Raw genomic sequence first — 19,351 nt, 5'->3', positions numbered from 1 at the left:
GAGATGGGTGTTGAGATGGTATTTTCACCTGGATTTGCTTCTGTGAAATGAAAAGTATGTTCCTGAATGTGTGCAAATAACTGTGTATCACGTGTTTTAGAACAACATTGAGTGGATGGAGAGTGGAATTATGGGATATTGAGGTCAAATCATTCTGCCCGTGTGTAAAAAATCTAGTAAACATTTGAATCTGATTCATTTTATGTATTAATTAACACTGTAAAAGTGGTTTATTTTGCCAGATCTAATTTACATATACATCAAATATATTTGGCACTGTTGGTGCTGTTGTGAAATATTAGAGAGTAAAGTGTTTGTTCCCAATTGAGCCAAAGTCGTGGGTTTCAGCACCAAACTGACCCTTGTTTTTTTGGTCACTAAATGGGTAAAAATTGTAGTGAACGTAATTATTAAGTGGCTAGGACTCATCATTTAGTGGGTGGTTCAAAGCCAGAGACGATGCAGCAAGGCCTTTTTCAACCTGCAGACAGAGAATCCTTATCACGACCTCTACTTTGAACAAAGTCTAAATGTAAATCTGCTTCACCAAAATCCCAAATACTCTCCTCGTCCCTTTTTACATCCAAATGTTAAGTCGTAGGGGAGATGGTGATACACACACACACACACACACACACATTCAAACACACATGTGTTGAGTGACCTTGGTAAATGCCACCTCTAGCCAACCTGCCACATGTCAGTGCCAGCTCTTAATGAGACCCCCCCAACTCTTCAGGGAAGGCTGTTGAGGACTGAGCCGGGATTAGGGATTGGACAGAGTTGGAGAAGGGGGGAGGGGCTTTTATTGTACAACCTAAAGGTGGGAGGACAGATACAGATTCATGCTATCTTATGCTCTGTTGTACATGGCTGGTTCCATACAGACTATGTGTGTATCCACTGGTGCACATCAACTGTCTTTTTACCACAGGAAATCTAAACATCCTAGCGGTAGGCCTATGGTAAATGATGTGAAAAATGACATTTACCATAGCAGTATAAATCATGCTCAGTGGATTGTGAGTAGAATCAAGAAAAGGAGAAATTCATGAAAAATATTACTGTTTCAACATGCTAACATGCTAACAGGTTTCTGGGGCACAGACCAAACCAGACTGTGCCTAATTTTATTTTTACCCAATTTTTGCCACTTATCTTGTGAAAAGGTTGTTACTGTTTTTGTGTTCTTTTTACATTTGTGCTGCTGTTCCAATGCATTTGACACATTGGTGTAAACTGTTGAAAACTAAGGTTGGGACGTGCTGACGTTAACTTCGCTGGTTTGCAAATGTTGGGAAATAAATGGGTTTTACTTTATTATCATTATGCCCTGTGTATTTGGCAGAATGCATTTTGAATTTGTTGTTTATTTTTTTTAATGATTGCTACTTTATGGTCAAGGGTAAAAAAAAGAGGTCTTTACTGGAAAAAAAACATTGTTCTCTATTACCATAAAACATCCACATCGCTGACACCACTGTTGGTAGTCAAATTACAGTGTCATGTTTTGACAAAAAAGAACATTAGTTTGATTCATTTTCCTCCAAACTGTTCATTGTGAGTCTGACAACATGTCGGCGAGCAATTCATAATCTGTTGAGAACTCTTTTGTAGCTTTGATTTATGATTTTTTACAACATCCACACTGGCTGTTACTTAGCGGCAGGGAAATAATAAAAAAAAAAAAAGTCTGTGCATTGAGCTGCAGTGTTCTGAAACGCTTGATAAATGCAACAGTCGGCTGAGGCCAGTGAAAGAAAAAACATGATGTTTATTGAACCGTTCATACGCTCGTGGTGGCTTTGGGTTGTTGAACCGTTGTGCTGTTAACCCTACAGAAGGATCACACATCGACAGGATTGGCTGACAACAACACAGGACACGCCTGAGTGGTCACCCTGAGAGTGTGTGTGTTTGTGCATGCAAGTGTGTCTTCCTGTGTGTGTGAGAGAGAAACCGAGAGTTCAACAGCAAGTGCATGTGTGCACCTGAACATAGATGCACTGTCAGCTGGGACTTTGTGCTTGACTGCTTGTATAACTCTACATATGCTGAGGCTGGTGTGTGTTTGTGTGACAAGGACACAGAAGAAACTCCGAAAGAGGCAAGGGAGGAAATGTGTCTTCATAAAAAACTTGTGATGTCTCCATAGGTGGGCTTCTGACCTACAGTGACATCTTTAAGCACTGTTATTCTCATTAGTGTCTATTCCAAATCTTATTCCTTGAGTCCTTTTTATTTCTCTACTTTTAATCTTCCCTTTTTTTTCTCCCCTTTTCTTCCCTCTTTATCTCCTCTCTCTTCCTTTTGCCCTCCTCTGGATCTGGTAGTGACATTGGGCTAAAGTGGGACAGAGTGTAGGAGGGCAGTGAGGCAGAAGAGACAGAGAGACAGTCATGCGGGGACGTAGGGAGGGAGGCAGAGAGCTGCTGTTCTGCTGTATTGCCCCTTCTCTCCTGCCAGTGCACACCGCAGGCACTCCCGGCCCCTCCGGCCTCTCTGAAACGCCTAGGGAACCCGCTTTTAGCACGTCACCGTTACTCCACTCCAACCTGCAACATCTGTCTCTGCAGCTCTTTGCTTATAATCACTCACTTCTTTCACGCACTCTGACTCCTCCTCCTTCCTCCTCCTCGTCATCCTCTTATGGGTCTCCGTCGCCAAGATGCCCAGCAACAGCGGTGAGGGTGCCTCATCGCATTGGCGCAGGCGCACGAGGGAGCCGGAGAATGCGTAGCAGAATACCAGGCCTTACTCCGTTGCCCTTCCCTTCCTCCCTAACTCCCTCCCTCTGCTCCTCACAGCGCGCTCATCCACACACAGGCCTTGCTCCCTGGTGACCCCCCCGCTCCCTGAGATTCGGTGTGTGTCACTGTGGGGCTGCTTACATGCTGTGGCACTGTTGTACTCCCACTGAGGACAACAGGGCCTGACAAAGGGCAAGGCATTATTGATTTGTGTGAGAGTTTATCGCAAGTGGCTCCGTGGGCTCTTAGTGTTGCACCTTTACGTGCAAACTGAAAGAGAGCACAGTAGACACTGCTGCCTGAATGCAGTTACATTAATAAAGGTGATGATGAATTGATAAGGTGAACATTAAAAAGCTGTTTTTACATTTCGTCCCTTCCTTTAATGTGAAAGTGCCACATTGGATTGTATATCCCCTTTAGAAATAAGGTCACACTATAGCAGAGAGCACTCTTTCTTTACCCTATGCTGATTGTGTGTGTGTGTGTGTGTGTGTGTGTGTGTAATGCATTGGATATGTCCTGTTAGCCTTCTCATGACTGCTGAGCATGTCTTGATCAATTATATATGAGAGTAAATATTTAAAGATAAAAGTGACACAATGCACCACATGTTGACAAGAGGAGTACAGCCTGTGTTTGTTTGTGTGTCATTCCCAGTGACCAAAATGAACTCCTGGTAGGAAGGTCGTATGATCCATTAGCAGTGTGCTGCGCTTGCACTCTGACAAAACATATAATAATGAGAGGAACTCTGGATATGTGTTTGTATCTACGGCGGCACAGATTTTTTTTTTCTTTATCTCTTGATCCAGACGCCCATTCCGGCCTCCATCTTGCTGCTTTAATATTTATAGCCAATTAAACTGGCTTAAAGCTCTATCCATTTAAGCCCTTGCTCCTTTTACTTAGCCCTACTGCCTCATTTTGCGTGTTTATGTTTAAGTGCAGCTTGGCCCATTTCTCCATGTGTTTACTTATGTTACCATCATGAACTAACACTGCTCCAGCCTTCTTCCCTGGCGTTTAACTTTTTTTTTTCTGACTTCACTCTTTTGCTGCAGACCAGTAAAATGAAAGGGCCTGGCGACGATGAGTCCTCTAGACTTTGTTTTAAATTCCGAGTAAAACTGAGTCTATTGCTCATCTACCATGATTCATGTATATAATTCATATGTTCATATTCATATGATAATTCACATGTTCATATTTATATGTATAGGTACATATAAGTTCACATTGAATTGAACCTGAAGTTAAACACAAGAGATATGAGTGAGAGATTCATTTAAATCAATTCTACCTGTGTTAACAGTTGGTCCCTAAACTTCTGTAGTAGATTCATTTAAATCAATTCTACCTGTGCTAACAGTTGGTCCCTAAACTTCTAGATGTAGAAACTCTGTTCGACTCATTTACCTCCTCTGTATTAACTCTCCTCTTCATTTGGACCTAACGTATTCCCAGACTTTACACCAGCTTTTGTCTGTGATTGAGTCACAGAAGTGTCTGTGACTGCGCTGTCCTTGTAGCTCTTTCTTTGTCTGCTTCTTCACCAGCACTTGACTATTATGGACTATTTTGAATTAGAATGGCGTCGGAAGCAAGTGTCATTTATTTCATGTTGAGGGAGCGGCAAGGCTTAGACACAGAGAAAGAGCGCTCTATTGTAGCTCGTCGCAGATTTCCTTTTGTCAGACACATGCCGATTCTTGAGGGCCAACAGAAAAGAGCAGAATGGTGGAAAATGATAGCGGCAGAGAAGAACGGACGGAGAGGGAGAGAGGGTACTCAGAAGGTGTGAGTGAAACTGAGGAGAAAGTGCTATTGATTTGACACTGGGGGAATCACACCACAGCTCTCTTCATTTTCATTCATCTGCCCCTGTAATGGTGGTGTTAATACAGCAGGTGAGGGCAGAGGGCGGGGGTGAGATTGGGGGTGCGATTTAGCAGGATGAGAACATTTTATTAGAATTCAATCTTTATTATCCTTCACCTCTGACCACCTTTCAGTCCTCGATGAGGACATGCATGTATGCTCTGGTGCACATGTGCACACACACTGCTGCCCCTGGACGTGGATGGTGGTGGGGGTGTTAATTACATGTTGGTCCTGCATGGACTCCAATGTACAAGACATGTTGTAAAGTCGATGTGTGCGTGTGTTTGAGTGAGAGACAGTGGAATAGAGACAGAGAGAGAGAGATGCTGAGATGCAATATGAGTAAGGTTCAAATGAAATAGGTTTTAGTTTGCCTCTCCACTGCCTCTTTGAAATCAGCCGTAATAGGCCCTCGGTAATTGTCAAATAAATTAACTAGAAGACGGAGGTGTAGGAGAAGGAGGAGAAGACAAAAGATTCTTTCCTCAATTCTCCAAGTACTATGTCCATCTTACTTTTTAAAATGTGCTTTTGTAACTGCATTTTAACATATTTTTTACATTTTTTTTTTAGCTGAGGCACACTAAACCAAGTACACAAACTTATACCTTAAAGGCATGAGAAATGTTTCCAGATGATCATCATTCAAAAAAAGGCCAATTTATAATTATTCAAAAAAGCATGTACACTGTAAATCCTTCAGGTGAATATTCATGCATTACGTTATCATTCAACGGTGTTTTTTCTTTATCCTCCACTGCTTATGTGTTGGATTGATGGGGGTCATGGAGCTAATCCCAGCAGCCATTGGGTGAAACTGTTACAGAAACGCACATAGAGACACACAGCCATCTAAATGTGTGTTCACACCTAAGGTCAGTGTAGAGTGAACCATTGACCTTATTCCTAATCTGTGTGTGTTTGCACTGGTAAGAAGCTAATGTAGCAGTGAAACCAGGGTTTTAAGCAGCTAACCAGTGACCTTCTCGAGTAAGGCAAGAATTCAATGTTGTCCCGCAGTCATTTCTGCCATTAGATATTGAGTAGGAAATAATAGAATGAATAATAGAAAAAAGTAGAATGTAAGGTGAAGGTCATCTAGTATATCAAAATAGAATCAGTTTTTCTTCTATCTATAGTTGAATATGCTTAGTACACCAAGCTGCTGGCTGCAACCTCCAAAATCACCACTAGTGTACTAACATTTTGACTCTTTTTTCACCATCTTATTTGACCTATAACATCATGCATGCATCTGACGTTAGCCATAGTTTTCTGCGTCTCTGAGTCTCTGCTTGGGAGTTGACTGACTACTGAGCTGTAGCACTAGACCATATGCCACATTACTATTTTATTACCCTGGCACAGCAGCCCTGGTAGCTTACATTACCCTCAAACACACACCGTCTAATTTAGTCAGCCGTTATACCACAGAGACGAGAATGTTTAGTTCTCAAAGTTCCCCCTGCAACAACGGAGCTGTCCAAGGTGCTGCTTTTCACCAACTGTTTCCCCTGTAAGGTAACTCTCCGTGGTGCTGATTTGCACCTCAATGCACCATATTTAAGTGTGATTTATGAACATATATACGATACTTTAAATTATACAAGTTTTTTTTTTTCACTTTTGTCACTACACCTGTGATTGCCCTTTCATTTCTACTGCAGTGGGGACAGAGTCAAGTGAAATATTTGCCTAGACTGGAAAGGAAAGGCAAAAATGAAAAGTTGAATCGGGAGCGGAATAAATCCAGAATGTGTAGGTGTACTCTACTGTCTCACTACTGTGGCATCCCGTGGGGTAGAAATGTCATACACATACTCACATGCACGGAGACGCACACAAACACACGGTGAACTCTGCAAATGTGGATTGTGAGACAGCGGGAGTACAAATGTGTAGCTCTTAAGATTTAAAGAGCTTTTGCTTGTGTGTGAATGTATGAGTGCATGCGTTTGTTACACTTATGCACCCAGTGCTCCACTGAGCCCTCGGTGTGTTTAGTCCTAAAAGCAGACGGGCGAACCTTGACAATAATGGTTAACATCCATGTTTGTTACAAAAAAAAAGTGCAAAAATAAAGTGACATTATGCACAGACAGATGTGTTGTGCTGCTCTGTGCCTTGTAGCCCAGGACCGTGAACCAATTACAGATCCATTCAGTAGGTTTTCTCCTCTGGTCGCCATCGCCGTTGGTGAAATGGCTTATTCTGTCTCTACCTCTAATGAAGGGCACTCCGTCGCTAAGTATATAAACATGCATGCGATGCGCACATGAAACACACACTTTGCATGTGACGACGTATGCCACCGCAGCGCCCCCTACACCAGCTGCTGTCACGTGAGTGAACGGGCCCTAGCAACAGCGAGTGAGAGAGCGAACAAAAAAGAGAGATCCTGGCAAGAAAAGGGGCGAGGGGAGAGAGAGAGGTAGAGAGAGAAAGAGATAGGAGGGAGTGAGAGAGGTAGGGAGGGACGCTGTAGAGCATTAATAAGTGATGAGCCCAACAGTGTGAATTGCTGTTAGTTAGCATTGCTGCAGCGCCGCCTTCATTTGCATGGCAGCACTAAGAACAGACCCCCATACCTACGCCATTTCCTCCGTTTGCCGTCTTTTCCTAAATCTTGCTTCCCGTCTGATTTTATCTTTGTTTTTTTTCCTGTCAAAATCCTTAAACTGTGCACATCGTTCTCAGTCGCTTGCTTTGTCTTTTATTTTCTCATCAAATCAGTTCATCTTCCCCTCTCGGTCTCCCTCGTGGCTGCAGCATTCCTACATTAACCATATCACTTCTCTCTCTCGTTGTGTTCATCTTAATGATCTCTCGTGTTGCTTTCTATTTCCCGTCCATGTAATGATAATTTGGTGAAATTGGCAGCCATATATTGTGCAGGGATATATTTAACTGTGCCTTTTCCAGCATCCCTTCATCTTTTCCTTCGATATTTTTCATCCCTCTCCTTTCCCCATTCCTCTCCATCTCTCACACTCTCCCACGCAAAAAGGGGGTGTCCTCTCTCTGGAGGAACTTTGGGAAGACAAGTGATGCTCCAGGGCCTCCTAATCCTTTTTTCATTGTGCCTGTTCCCCCACTGCTGTCTCTCTGTCTCATTATTTGCATGTACGTATCTGTCTGTGGGTTTTCTGACACACACACACTCACACACATGCTCTAACACCCACATGGGCACACTCACGCACACATTCTACAACAATGGCTTCAATCTGCATTGGCTTGACTTCCTACGCCTCAGGCTGATCAGCTGAACTGATTCCATTACTTACAGACCCCCCTATAAGACAGGGTGAGAGGGAGGAAGAGCACAGAGACAGTGGGGAGAAAAAAAGACATCTATTAGAAGAGGAGGAGGGCAGAGGTGAGACTGGGAGGATAAAGGTCATTGTTGAAGGGTAAATGTCACACAGATGGGATGGAATTCGTCAAGGATTCAGGAGGAAGTAAAGCAAGTTTGTGTCTCCCGTGGGTGAGGGATAGAGTTCAAACACATACACACACTCTCAACAACAACAAACTCCTGGAGGCAAAGGCAGACTAGACGAGAATTGATCTCCTCACTCACATGGGGAGCTGAGTGAGGGAGGGGAAACCAGAGAAAGAGAGACTAAGTAAATGGACAGAGAAGTATCATGTACATGTGTAGTAGTTTGTAGTAGCGTGTGACACTCAGGCCTGCAGGGCCGCCATCCCTCTCACTTTGTCCTCTGTCAATCCCAACTGCATGTTTCTTTTTATCTCTCCAACCATCAGTCTCCATCTGCTGTCCTCCTCCCATAGGGTGAGACCATTCTCTCCTCTTCACGTCTCCACAGACAGCAGGAGACCAGGGTCGTCACTAGAAATGAAATATCAGGTGACCAGGGGCAGGAACTTTTTTTTATTTGAAAGTAAGAATTGTGGCGCTTTGGCCCAGAGCCAATGTCTCTGTCATTGGTGTGGAACCCCAGGGTTCACCTCCTGGGAAAGATCGAATCCTGGTTAGGGTGGTTGGTACCTTCCAATTGTTTTTTTAAACTTAAACCACTACATCATATTCAGAGTTGAGGTGGCAACAGGAGTTAGTCCCAACAGATGTCAGACAGAGTTGGGGGTTTCACCTTGGACAGTCCATCACTAGACCACATATCACGTACATTCACACCTATGGGGTCAATTCAGTGTGAACAATAATCCTAACCTACAACCCCCTCCTCACACACACACAAACACTGAGGACTAACATTCAAACTTTATACAGCTAACTTACTTACAGCAGGACTGGGGGGTCTCTTTTTTAGCTGTGATCCATTTATTATGATCATTAATTATTGTAAGAATTGTCTCTGTGATTTGGTGCCAACCTCTACTTTTTCTGAACATGGTCTAAATTTCATACATTACCCAGCTCCAGCAGCAACAGCTTCACCTTCCTACCCCTCCTCTGCTGGGTCTTTTTCTTTCTCGGCATGTTGTGACAGGCTGTAGCAGTGTGTTTTACAGGGTTCTACTCACCAAGTGCACATTATCCTGTAAGGCTTAATACCCAGGTTGGAACAAAAGGGCAGGCTTGGAAATTACAGCTTACGTCGCTTAGCACTCAGCACAACAGTGTGCGTGTGTATGTGTGTTAAGCATTTATTGTAGCATTTTAAGACCAGTAGTCCTAATAGGCATGGGATCCTGGTTCTTATTTGGCAGAACCTCAGTTTTTATGCTCAAGATAAAACTGGATACGATCCTAGACTTCTGTTGGTCCGTTTTTATCTTCCTCTTTGACTTCCTGTCCTTCCATCTTTAACGCTTGGTTTTAGAGGATACCTGTAAATACCACTGTGTGTGTGTGTGTGTGTGTGCGTGTGTGTATGTCACTGGCCCACGTCACTCCCCTCTGTTTTAATACCTCTCCATCTGATGGAGCAGTGTATCTATAAATGCATTCATTGTCGTTGCTCAGACACACTCACTCACTCACGCATGTTTGGACATTAAACTTTTTACTCCAAGTTGTTGTAATAAGATGGTGACCTTTCGCTCCGAGCTGTGTATATGAGTGTATTCATGTGTGTTTTTGTGTATTGGGAGAGTACTTTTATAGTATTTTCTTTTTCTTTCTGTGTTTTACTTGGGCCCTTACTTGTAACACTGCATAAAGTCATTTTTTTAATTATCATATTCAGCTGGTTACAGAAGCATGCTCTCTCTCACTCTCTCTCCAAACATTATAGAGAGAGGCAGAGAGAGAGAGAGAGCACTGATATAAACCGTCTCTTACTACTAAACTCTATTAGTGCACTGTTAGGGTAAAAGTAACCCTTTAGGGAAACCGAATACAAAAAGACTCAGAGGAGCGTAAAGAATTGAAACACTGAAAACACACTCTCCTCCCTCTCTGTATCTCCATATCCCTCTCTCTCCCTCTCTCTCCCTCTGCCCTCCTTCTCTATTGACGTGCGGATAAATCAGAGGCAGACACCAAGCAGTCACTGATGTGAAATGAAAATGACACTAATCTGCTGTTACCATAACACACACACAGAAGCATCAATTATTAACACCTACGATAACTCTGGCCTCTCTCCTTCTCTTTTTCCTCATTGTGTACATCTCAGCAGATGGATGGGGCAGAGTATGTTAAAAGCTCCCCTGTGTTCACCTAAGTGCTGCGGTCGGGCCATTCAAAGACATGTAAATTGTGGTCTCTCATTTTTTCCCCCGTCGGTTGGTTGGCTTTGGTTGTTTCTCTTCAAAACATTGACCCGACAGATCGTCTTCTTTCTGCTGAAATTCAGAAACAGTTTATGTGCCTTGCTGTGTTTTTTCACCTGGTTGTTTCTGGCAGCAAAGCAAACAAAGTGAAGAGATTTGCGATTTTCAAGTCAGTCAATGAGTTTATGTCTTGGTTAAAGATTCAAGCTTATTTTATTTCTGCAATTTGATGCCTAACCTTCCAACAAGGAAGAAGCCAAAGTTTGTCAAAGACAGTTAAACACTTGTGAAGTTGGGGGGCAAACTCAGGGGTGTCAATATACGGCCAAAACCAGCCCACTTGGGGTTTGATAGTTCATTATATATTAACATGGCATCCCTGACCTAACTAGTGTACCGGTCATATTTCTGCTTGAAGGTAAGAGTGCTGCCCACTCCTCCACCATATTACCCATGTCATTAAAATATAAACAGTGTTGATTTGTCAAATATGTATTGTAACCATTACTCATAACACCCTTCATTGGGAACAGCAAGAGCTCATTGGATATGCTGATGACGCAGCTGCTTGCACAAACGCCTGCCTCAGTGCAACACTTCACATTCAGATGCCATTCAGATTTGATATTCAAATTTATGGACTGGTGTAACCTTCCTTTGACCCTCTCCCTGCTGTCCTCCACAGGTAACCGTTTCTTCCTGACCTCATATGGCGCTCTGTACATCTCAGAAGTCCAGAAGGAAGACGCTTTGTCCACCTACCGCTGCATCACAAAGCACAAGTACAGTGGAGAGACTCGCCAGAGCAATGGAGCCAGGCTCTCAGTTATGGGTACGCAACAATATACAAACTTTTTATATAACATCTGTAAAGTAAGAATGACGTTTTTACAGGCGGCGTTTTAAAGCTGTAGTTTGCGTTTGAGTTTAACAGCTACATATTCAAGAGGAAGTAAGAGTTTACTGATGTTTTGAGAGTGAGACGATCAGGATGTTGCAGCGACAGTTTGCCTGTCTGGCCATAAAAGAAGAAGATTTACTGAAAAACTGAAATTTCGTCTTTCTACCTGTCTGTCACCATTAGACCCTACGGAGTCCACCCCGTCGGTGCTGGACAGTTTCCAGTCTGGTGAGGTGCAACTGGGGCACAGTGTGGAGCTGCCCTGCATCGCATCAGGGTACCCTAACCCCACCATCAGATGGCTGAAGGACGGACGGCCATTACCCGCAGACTCCCGCTGGACACGGCGCATCACTGGCCTTACCATTTCAGATCTGAGGCCGGAGGACAGCGGCAACTACATCTGTGAGGTTACCAACAGCTTCGGCTCCAAGGAGGTGACAGGTCATCTCAACGTCATAGGTCAGTCAATAGCGGCCATCTTGGCGATTATTGTTGGTACTTGTTGTGGCTGAGAACCGGATTGTGTAACAGTGCAAAGATGAAAGGTAATGAATGTGAAGACCATTTGGGAAATCGATCTCACCTTGGCCTTTGTAGCTACTCATGCAGCACAGACAAGCAACAGTAGATCCAGGAAGATCTCACTGTCACCCAGTAGGGGGCACATTCTTTAACTTTATGAATGTTTATCTGCAATTTTTTTTTTATATAATCTCACTAAACCAATAAACAAGTCAAACACAATGGAAAAGCATTGTCCAACATCATGTCCCTCCTACTGGTCCCCGAGGTGTCCTCATGTGGACTATGATACTGCACCATACAGGACACATTAAAATAATGTAAAAAAATAATCATGTAGATGGAGCATCATGTAGATGGAGCAATGAAGGAGACACTTTACTCCTACATGTCTGGGGTGAATTCCATCTGCAGTAATGACTGCTGTGATCGCAGCTCTCCTGGAGCATGACAAGGAAATATAAAAAAGACTGTTTGTAATAATATAATGTATAAAGAATGGATGTGAAAAGATAATGAATAGAAGGACAATGCCAACTTGTAGAGAGGGGCTTGGAGGGGCTTCAATCATCAACCACCCCCCAACCCCAGTGGACACTGGGAAACTTGAGGGTGGCGAGTATTTTCTCACATGACATAAAACTTCCTTGACAGGATATGAAAGGTGGCTGTCTCACACACACACATACACACACACACACACACACATTTGGACACACGGATGCCTGTGAATAAGCTCTTACACATTCACATACACTGTCACTCACACACGCTCACACATTCGGCAGGCTCCAGCTCTCACCACCAGCTGCTTTATTGCTCGCTGACATTTTCGCCTCTTTCTTTCTAGTCTCTCAGTTTTCTTTGCTCACACACACACACACACACACACAAAACCACTAAAACCAATGATAGTTGTCCCACCTAAGTATATTTTTTTCCTCATCTTTCCAGCACATTTGAAATTGCTTCTTTTCAATGATGAACATTACTGTTGTGCTTTCACGTCGAAAGGGTTTTTTTGGTGAATGAATGAATAACATTTAAAGCGATTCTGTCTTTTCACATTCTTTTGTTTCTCTCTCTCTCTCTCTCTTCTCTAGAGCCACTGAGGGTCACCTTGTCTCCTAAGAACCTGAAGACGGGGATCAGCAGCACAGTCATTCTGTCTTGTGCTGTCCAGGGCTCCCCTCACTTTACTGTGTCCTGGTACCGTAACACAGAACCCGTCATACCTGATCAGCACTTTTCCATCCAGGGGGCTCACAATGAAACTCTATTCATTTCTGCTGCACAAAAGAGACACTCTGGAGCTTATCAGTGCTTTGCTACACGGAAGGGTCAAACAGCCCAGGACTTTTCCATTATACTGCTGGAAGGTGAGTTCACGTCGCAGCGTCAATCCAACTGCTGTGAAGTGTCATGTTGTACAATCCAATTTTCCAGTTAAGAATCTTTATCTCCGTGTCACCTGCACGATGCTTAGTCCAACTCAGGAAGTGTGAAAATTCACCCCTTGTGCCCTGGTTGTTCCTCAGATGGCACGCCCCGTATCGTCGCTTCCTTCAGTGAAAGAGTGGTGGTCCCAGGTGAACCTTTTTACTTGATGTGCGCCGCCAAAGGAGCCCCTCCCCCGACCATCACCTGGACCTTGGACGACGAGCCCGTGGCTCGGGACCTATCGCGGGTCAGAACCAGCCAGTACACGTTGTCAGATGGCAGTACCGTCAGCCACGTCAATATCAGCAGCCCGCAGATTCGAGATGGGGGAGTGTATCGGTGCGCCGCACGAAACTCGGCCGGTAGTGCCGAGTACCAAGCGCGCATAAACGTAAGAGGTGCCTGTCTACTTTTCAATATCAGTCATACAGAGGCTTCTCAGAGCCTGACCCTTCCCCTTTCCTCACCCGTGCCCCCCACCCCACTCTACCTTCTCTCTACCTTCAAAAGTTTCTTTGTAGTTGCGTCTCTGATAGACATTCAAGCCACTGGTGTTCTGCTTCTCCAGAAACCTGTAACTATCTTCTGTCTTTCCATGTAGGAAGTTCTTCATCTCAGGTTATCTGCTCTGCTGCCCTTTTTTTTTTACCCTGAACACGTGCATGTATAAACGCTACAGATTGTAAAACGTTAAACGGGCATCGCTGTAACCGTAGCAAAGCTGCAAAAGAATAATGCAAGTGCTCAGCTGTTTGCAGGAATTATGTGGTTTTTATGTTTTATGAATCTATTCTCCCTCGATACGCAGTAAAGTCATGATTTGTAGTTGATCCCCTGGTCTCGATCAGGAGTTCGGATGCTCTGTAAAATATAAACATCACAGTCGGTGGCTCCGAGAGAGAGACACAGGAAAAAGAAAATGTGAAATGGGAGGGGAAAAAAAGGTGAGGGAGTGCTGCTGTCTGTTGAGGTAGTGACGGTGAGCTCAGGTGACAGGACAGGTGATGTCACTATCATTAGAGATGAAAAAAGATGATGTGACACGAATGGAAAGGGCAGTCTCTGTTTCTTCCTCCTTTTCCCCTTTTCTCTCTCTCCCTCTTTTTCCTTCTCTCTCTCTCTGATTTGTCCCTGGGATGACATGTGCAGCTGTGACATGTGATGGTTGGATTGAGAATAAGCCCCATTACTGGAGATCCTGAGCTCAGCAGACAACACAACCTGACATAAACAGAGCCACAGGACACACTGGCACTGGACTGCACTGCTACACATATCCACTCTCTGAAATGTGATTCACTTAAATTATACCGTTCAGAGAGTGGCCAACAGCGGTGATAACGAGCCACACTTCCACAAGTATACTGTAGTGAGAGAGTGAGTGTGTGTGTGTGTGTGTGTGTGCGTGCGCACATACTCGTGAGTGCTCGTGTTTGTGTCTGAGTGACGATGTCCCTGAATAATACATCTTTGACTCATCAGAGCTGCGACTTCAAAGCTGAGCACATGCAGAGAAAAAGGAGAGGGAGAGGGTGTGTGTGTGTGTGTCAGAGTCAGTGTGTGTCTCTCCATTTGTAGGTTGGAAGGACAGGCAAAAAAAAGAGATCTCGATTAAACAGTGAAAAGGTCAGATTGAAGGTGAAGATAATTGTTTACACCTTAAAGTTTCCTGTTTTCCTGCAGACCCTGAACATAACAGGGTTTTCATGACAAATTACCACCTTAACTTATGATTTCAGTCCATTTGTTAAATACAGTCAAAATTATATTCCTTAAGGTGCAGCACAAATTCGTGCTGCGTGTTAGCATAGCATTACTCCCATTCTGTTGTTTTCAGTCTGAGGTGCGTTCTGAACCGGGGGTCTGTAAACTCCAACACCGTAATAATAATATGTATTAATTAATTAATTTGATTTAGTAAGTGAAATTATTTTAGACATAAATGCATTGTACCTATTTCAATGATGACAGTCATGCAGTGTATGGCATTTTAAGCATTGTAGTATTACTACATTTATATAGTGGAAGTACAGAAAGAAAGTAGAGAGCGGGTGTTGTTTCCAGGTCCAGAACATAATCAGGATCAATATGTACTGTATCTGTTGCTCTAATGGTAAATAAATTCACCACAGTTCACCTTTAGCATTGTATATACAGGATAAAATAAATCTCACTTCCAATGTGGCACCATAAAAGTACAAACCTAATGGAATATAATATAAAGTTTGATAAAATATTTATACTCTATTCTCTAATGAAAAAAAAAATTTTTACAGACATTCAGGAAAAAAAATCAAAGCAAACAGGAACTGAATTTTTCTTGAAAGTTTTTTAAAAGCACCTCCTGTTCGCCAAGACTTTTCAAATTTTAAATACACCTGGTGAGGCTTATTTATAGGTCACATTTTACACAGGCAGTGTAATAAAATGCTAACTGTGTAACTGTGTTTCTCAGTAAGTCTAAAAGTCAAACGTGCATCTGGGAGGATAAAAAGACTTTTGGCAAAAAACAAAAAAAAGTGTTGGTGGTACAGTAGGTGGTGCAGCTCTAGGAAGACCCCAGGGTCCAGGCAGGTTTTAATGAAAAAGCGAGATATTCCAACTTCTCTCTCTCTCTCTCTGTGACCCCTCTGTCCCTCCCCTGCCCCTTGCATCCCTTCCTGATATTTCTACAATTCCATAACTGGCTCCTGACACCCTCAACTAATCATTTTTTCTTCTCTCTTGTCTCTGGTCAACTCATTCTTCATCCCTTCCTGTCATCCTGCTTCTTGCTTCCCTCTGTTTTTCCAGGTCCTCCACGGATTCGGCCGATGAAGAACATCACAGCAGTGGCGGGAAGAAACACTTTCATAAACTGCCGTGTGATTGGTTATCCTTATTACTCCATCAACTGGTACAAGGAGGGGCTGCTGCTGCCAGATAATCATCGTCAGGTGGGCTTCACCCCACAGTGTGTTGTTACATGTGTAGTAGCAAACTTGAAAATGTGTTTTAAAGCTATTTTAAAGCCTGCCTTACACTAGATAGTCAGATAGTCATAGGTTTGAGTCCCAGATGAACCACATGCCTAATGGTGCCTCCGGTGGCAGCCTGTGTGGGGATTTTTTTTTACTTCCTACTCACAAAACAAAAGGAGATGCCGCTCATATTTTTGATTGTTATTTTCCATTTGTTGTGCATCTATTATCTATTTTCATTCATATGTGGTCAAACTTCTCCAAGATTTACCATACATGGAAATATTTCTTGGTCTTCTACTTCAATAACTGTACCAAAGCATCCTGGTCAAAAAGACTTCCTGCTACAACCTTAGCACTGCTGCTAACCAATGCTGCTGCCTGTATACTGCCCATTCTCTATTATGGTACATGCACACTGTGAATCGTAATAGTCAAGAATGAAAAATATTTGTCCAGGTGGTTTTTGAGAACGGGACCCTGAAGCTCAGCGATGTCCAGAAAGTGATGGACGAAGGGGCCTACGTCTGCAGCGTGCTCATCCAACCACAGCTGTTCATCACGCAGACTGTTTATGTCACTGTCAAAGGTCAGTGTGGGATAAAAACAAAACAAAACATAAACTCAAAACTCACATTTCACTGCTTTCACATCCATAAAATACTGTGTTTACTTGATTGAATTTCCCGTGTGCAGAAGAATGTGTCTGGGCGTCGAGCTGTGTTTTACTGTCTCATAAAAGGGTTGTGGTGGAAACCATGAATGTACGACAGAGTGATTGTATGGAGCGTGAGTAAGACTGGTTGGAACCAAAAGGGTGTTATTGTGATAGCAGGAGAGGGAAGAAGAAAGCTGTATGTATTGCCTCTAATAACCCCTGATTAAGGGGCGGAGCCGCCTAGTGTGCTCTCTCAACCACTCAGCAATTACACAGAGCAGAAGTACTGCTGTATAAGATTCTGAGCGAGTGTGTGTGTGTGGGTTCGTGTCTGTGCCTATATGTGTGTTTTCCTCATGTCAGCCTGTGTGTTATTTTGCTTCGCTCTTTGCAGCAGTAGCATGACATGTTTGTTTTAGGATGCTGGCGTATGTGAGCGTGTGCGTGTGTGCGTGTAAAACTTGACATGAGATTTCCTGAAATTTTTGTCACTTGCTGGCGATTGTGCGCATTTGCATGCATACGTGTGTACGTGCGCGCCCGCCATGTGCAGTTGAAGACACGTGCGTGTACGAATGTGTGCTCGTCATGGCTGTGATTTAATTAGATGAATTTTAACGAGGCCCAGATTAAATCTCCCAGATGTCTCAGCTGTACCCAACCCCTCCTCCTCCCAACTCCAAACCATCGCCATCACCTCCGCCGGTCTCCATGGCAACGCCATTCTTCCCCCTGTGGATGGAGCTCTAATTAGAGCAGCTATTATGGGCTGGCTGTACCAGGGTGGGGTAGTGGCTTTGATAGGGGGCACAGGCGGCTGCAGAGTGGGTAGTGGGCTTGCAGGCCAGGTCGCAGTGGTGTGGGCTCCAGGCTTAGAAGAGACCCGTGGAAACACCTTTATTATCAACTTCAGTCTCACAGGCAGATGGAGGAGTTGTTGACAATTCAGCCCTCCAGGTGAAAATGACACATTTTGAACAAGATCTCCCTTCTGGTCCCTAATGGTCTCTCTCGTTTCCCTTTCGTTTCCCTTTCTTTCAACCTCTTCTCCACTTTCTCTGTTCACTCTTCTACCTCATGTCCTCTGAATGCCCCCGAATCTTTAAATCTGAATGTCTACTCACATTCTTCCTCTGCCATTCTCTGCACACACATACACACACACTCTCTCTCTCTCTCCACTTATTCATATTTATCTCTAAACTCTGTCTTCACCTCTTTCTTACCCCACTAATTTAAACACTCTTATTTCCAATCTTCTTTTGTATTTTATAACTGTTACTCCCTCTTTACTTTATTTTCCCTACCCTGCATTTCACCTCCTCGCATGTCCTTGTCAATCTTCACCCCTTTCCGTTTTATCATATTTTTCCTTGATCTCTCTGTTCTTTCCGTTACTCATCTTTTGTCATCTCATTTCACTATATTTCCATTTTCCCTTATTTTTTCTTCCCTTTTTCTGTCACACCCATTCTTTCATCTTTTTTCTTCCCCATCTCTTACAGTTCCTCCCCTCATCCAACCGTTTGACTTTCCTCCGACTTCCATCGGGAAACTGATGTACATCGCCTGCGTGGTGTCATCCGGAGACATGCCCATACACATCACGTGGAGAAAGGACGGCCAGGAGATTGTGCCATCCTCGGGCATCACCATCGACACAAAGGAGTTCATGAGTTCCCTCCAGATTTCCAAGGTGTCGCTCAAACACAACGGGAACTACACCTGCATTGCCAGCAACGACGCTGCCACTGTCAGCACAGAGAGGCAGCTCACAGTCACAGGTGAGGACGCGAGGAGGAGGGAGTGGAAATAAATAGGGGAAAGCTAAGTTTAGAAAGTGTTCAAAGAGGAAGTGGAGGTGTTATTTTAGAGAACACAGCATGGTTCCCAGTGATTTAATGCATCAGTGGTGCAGCAGCGGTTGATTTGATGGAGAATTGGGAAAAGCCAGGCATCTGCGCCTGAGGGGATTCATGTCAATCTACATGCATATAGGCTCGTGGTGCTGAACCCTGAAACTAAACTGAATAATCGCGCAGGATTTATAGAGACTTAGAATCCTATAAAGACCTAACACTAAGGCCTCGTAGAGGCCAATAAAATACGATAGAAAATGTCCGTGTATTCCATGTACTTATTGAAGGCAGTGCTGATGTCTGCAGTTTTAACAATCACATTACCAGTCCTTATTCTGCATTAAAACCTAAGTAATACATATATTGTAATAAGGTAATATAGTATGTAATGATCTTCTGGATCCAGAAGATCATTACATACTATGATGTCAGGGGATGCTAAACATGCTATTTAATAAACATTCATCTCACCTGATTCCTAGAGTTATTTATTTTCACAAAAGTATGGATACATTTACGTACTTGCATATATACGTGCATATCCATTTTGTTCGTTTATCTGGGGGTTATTTGTTTATTTTTTGTTTATTTTTATTTGGCTTTTATTTTGAAAGGGGAGAAATACATACATACATATGTATATAACCAGAAAGTGCAGGTTGGATGGT

The 19,351-nt window shown here is 43.4% G+C and overlaps 1 protein-coding gene across 2 annotated transcripts in view; it reads left to right on the top strand.

Annotated features, from left to right (window-relative positions):
- dscaml1 (Down syndrome cell adhesion molecule like 1) overlaps positions 1 to 19,351 on the top strand; it is an 83,921-nt gene that overhangs the window by 38,310 nt on the left and 26,260 nt on the right. For both annotated transcript variants that reach the window (XM_025055273.1, XM_025055272.1), the window contains exons 4-10: positions 11,026 to 11,172; positions 11,425 to 11,703; positions 12,870 to 13,145; positions 13,305 to 13,604; positions 16,000 to 16,142; positions 16,626 to 16,755; positions 18,330 to 18,608. In XM_025055273.1, coding sequence (XP_024911041.1) covers positions 11,026 to 11,172; positions 11,425 to 11,703; positions 12,870 to 13,145; positions 13,305 to 13,604; positions 16,000 to 16,142; positions 16,626 to 16,755; positions 18,330 to 18,608 — 1,554 coding nt within the window. The remainder of the gene's footprint in view (positions 1 to 11,025; positions 11,173 to 11,424; positions 11,704 to 12,869; positions 13,146 to 13,304; positions 13,605 to 15,999; positions 16,143 to 16,625; positions 16,756 to 18,329; positions 18,609 to 19,351) is intronic.

The sequence above is a fragment of the Cynoglossus semilaevis genome, chromosome 4, assembly GCF_000523025.1.
Source record: "Cynoglossus semilaevis isolate Cse_v1.0 chromosome 4, Cse_v1.0, whole genome shotgun sequence".
NCBI lineage: Eukaryota > Metazoa > Chordata > Actinopteri > Pleuronectiformes > Cynoglossidae > Cynoglossus > Cynoglossus semilaevis.
Note: the sequence above shows the minus strand (reverse complement) of the source record. Positions and strands in the feature narration are given on the sequence as shown.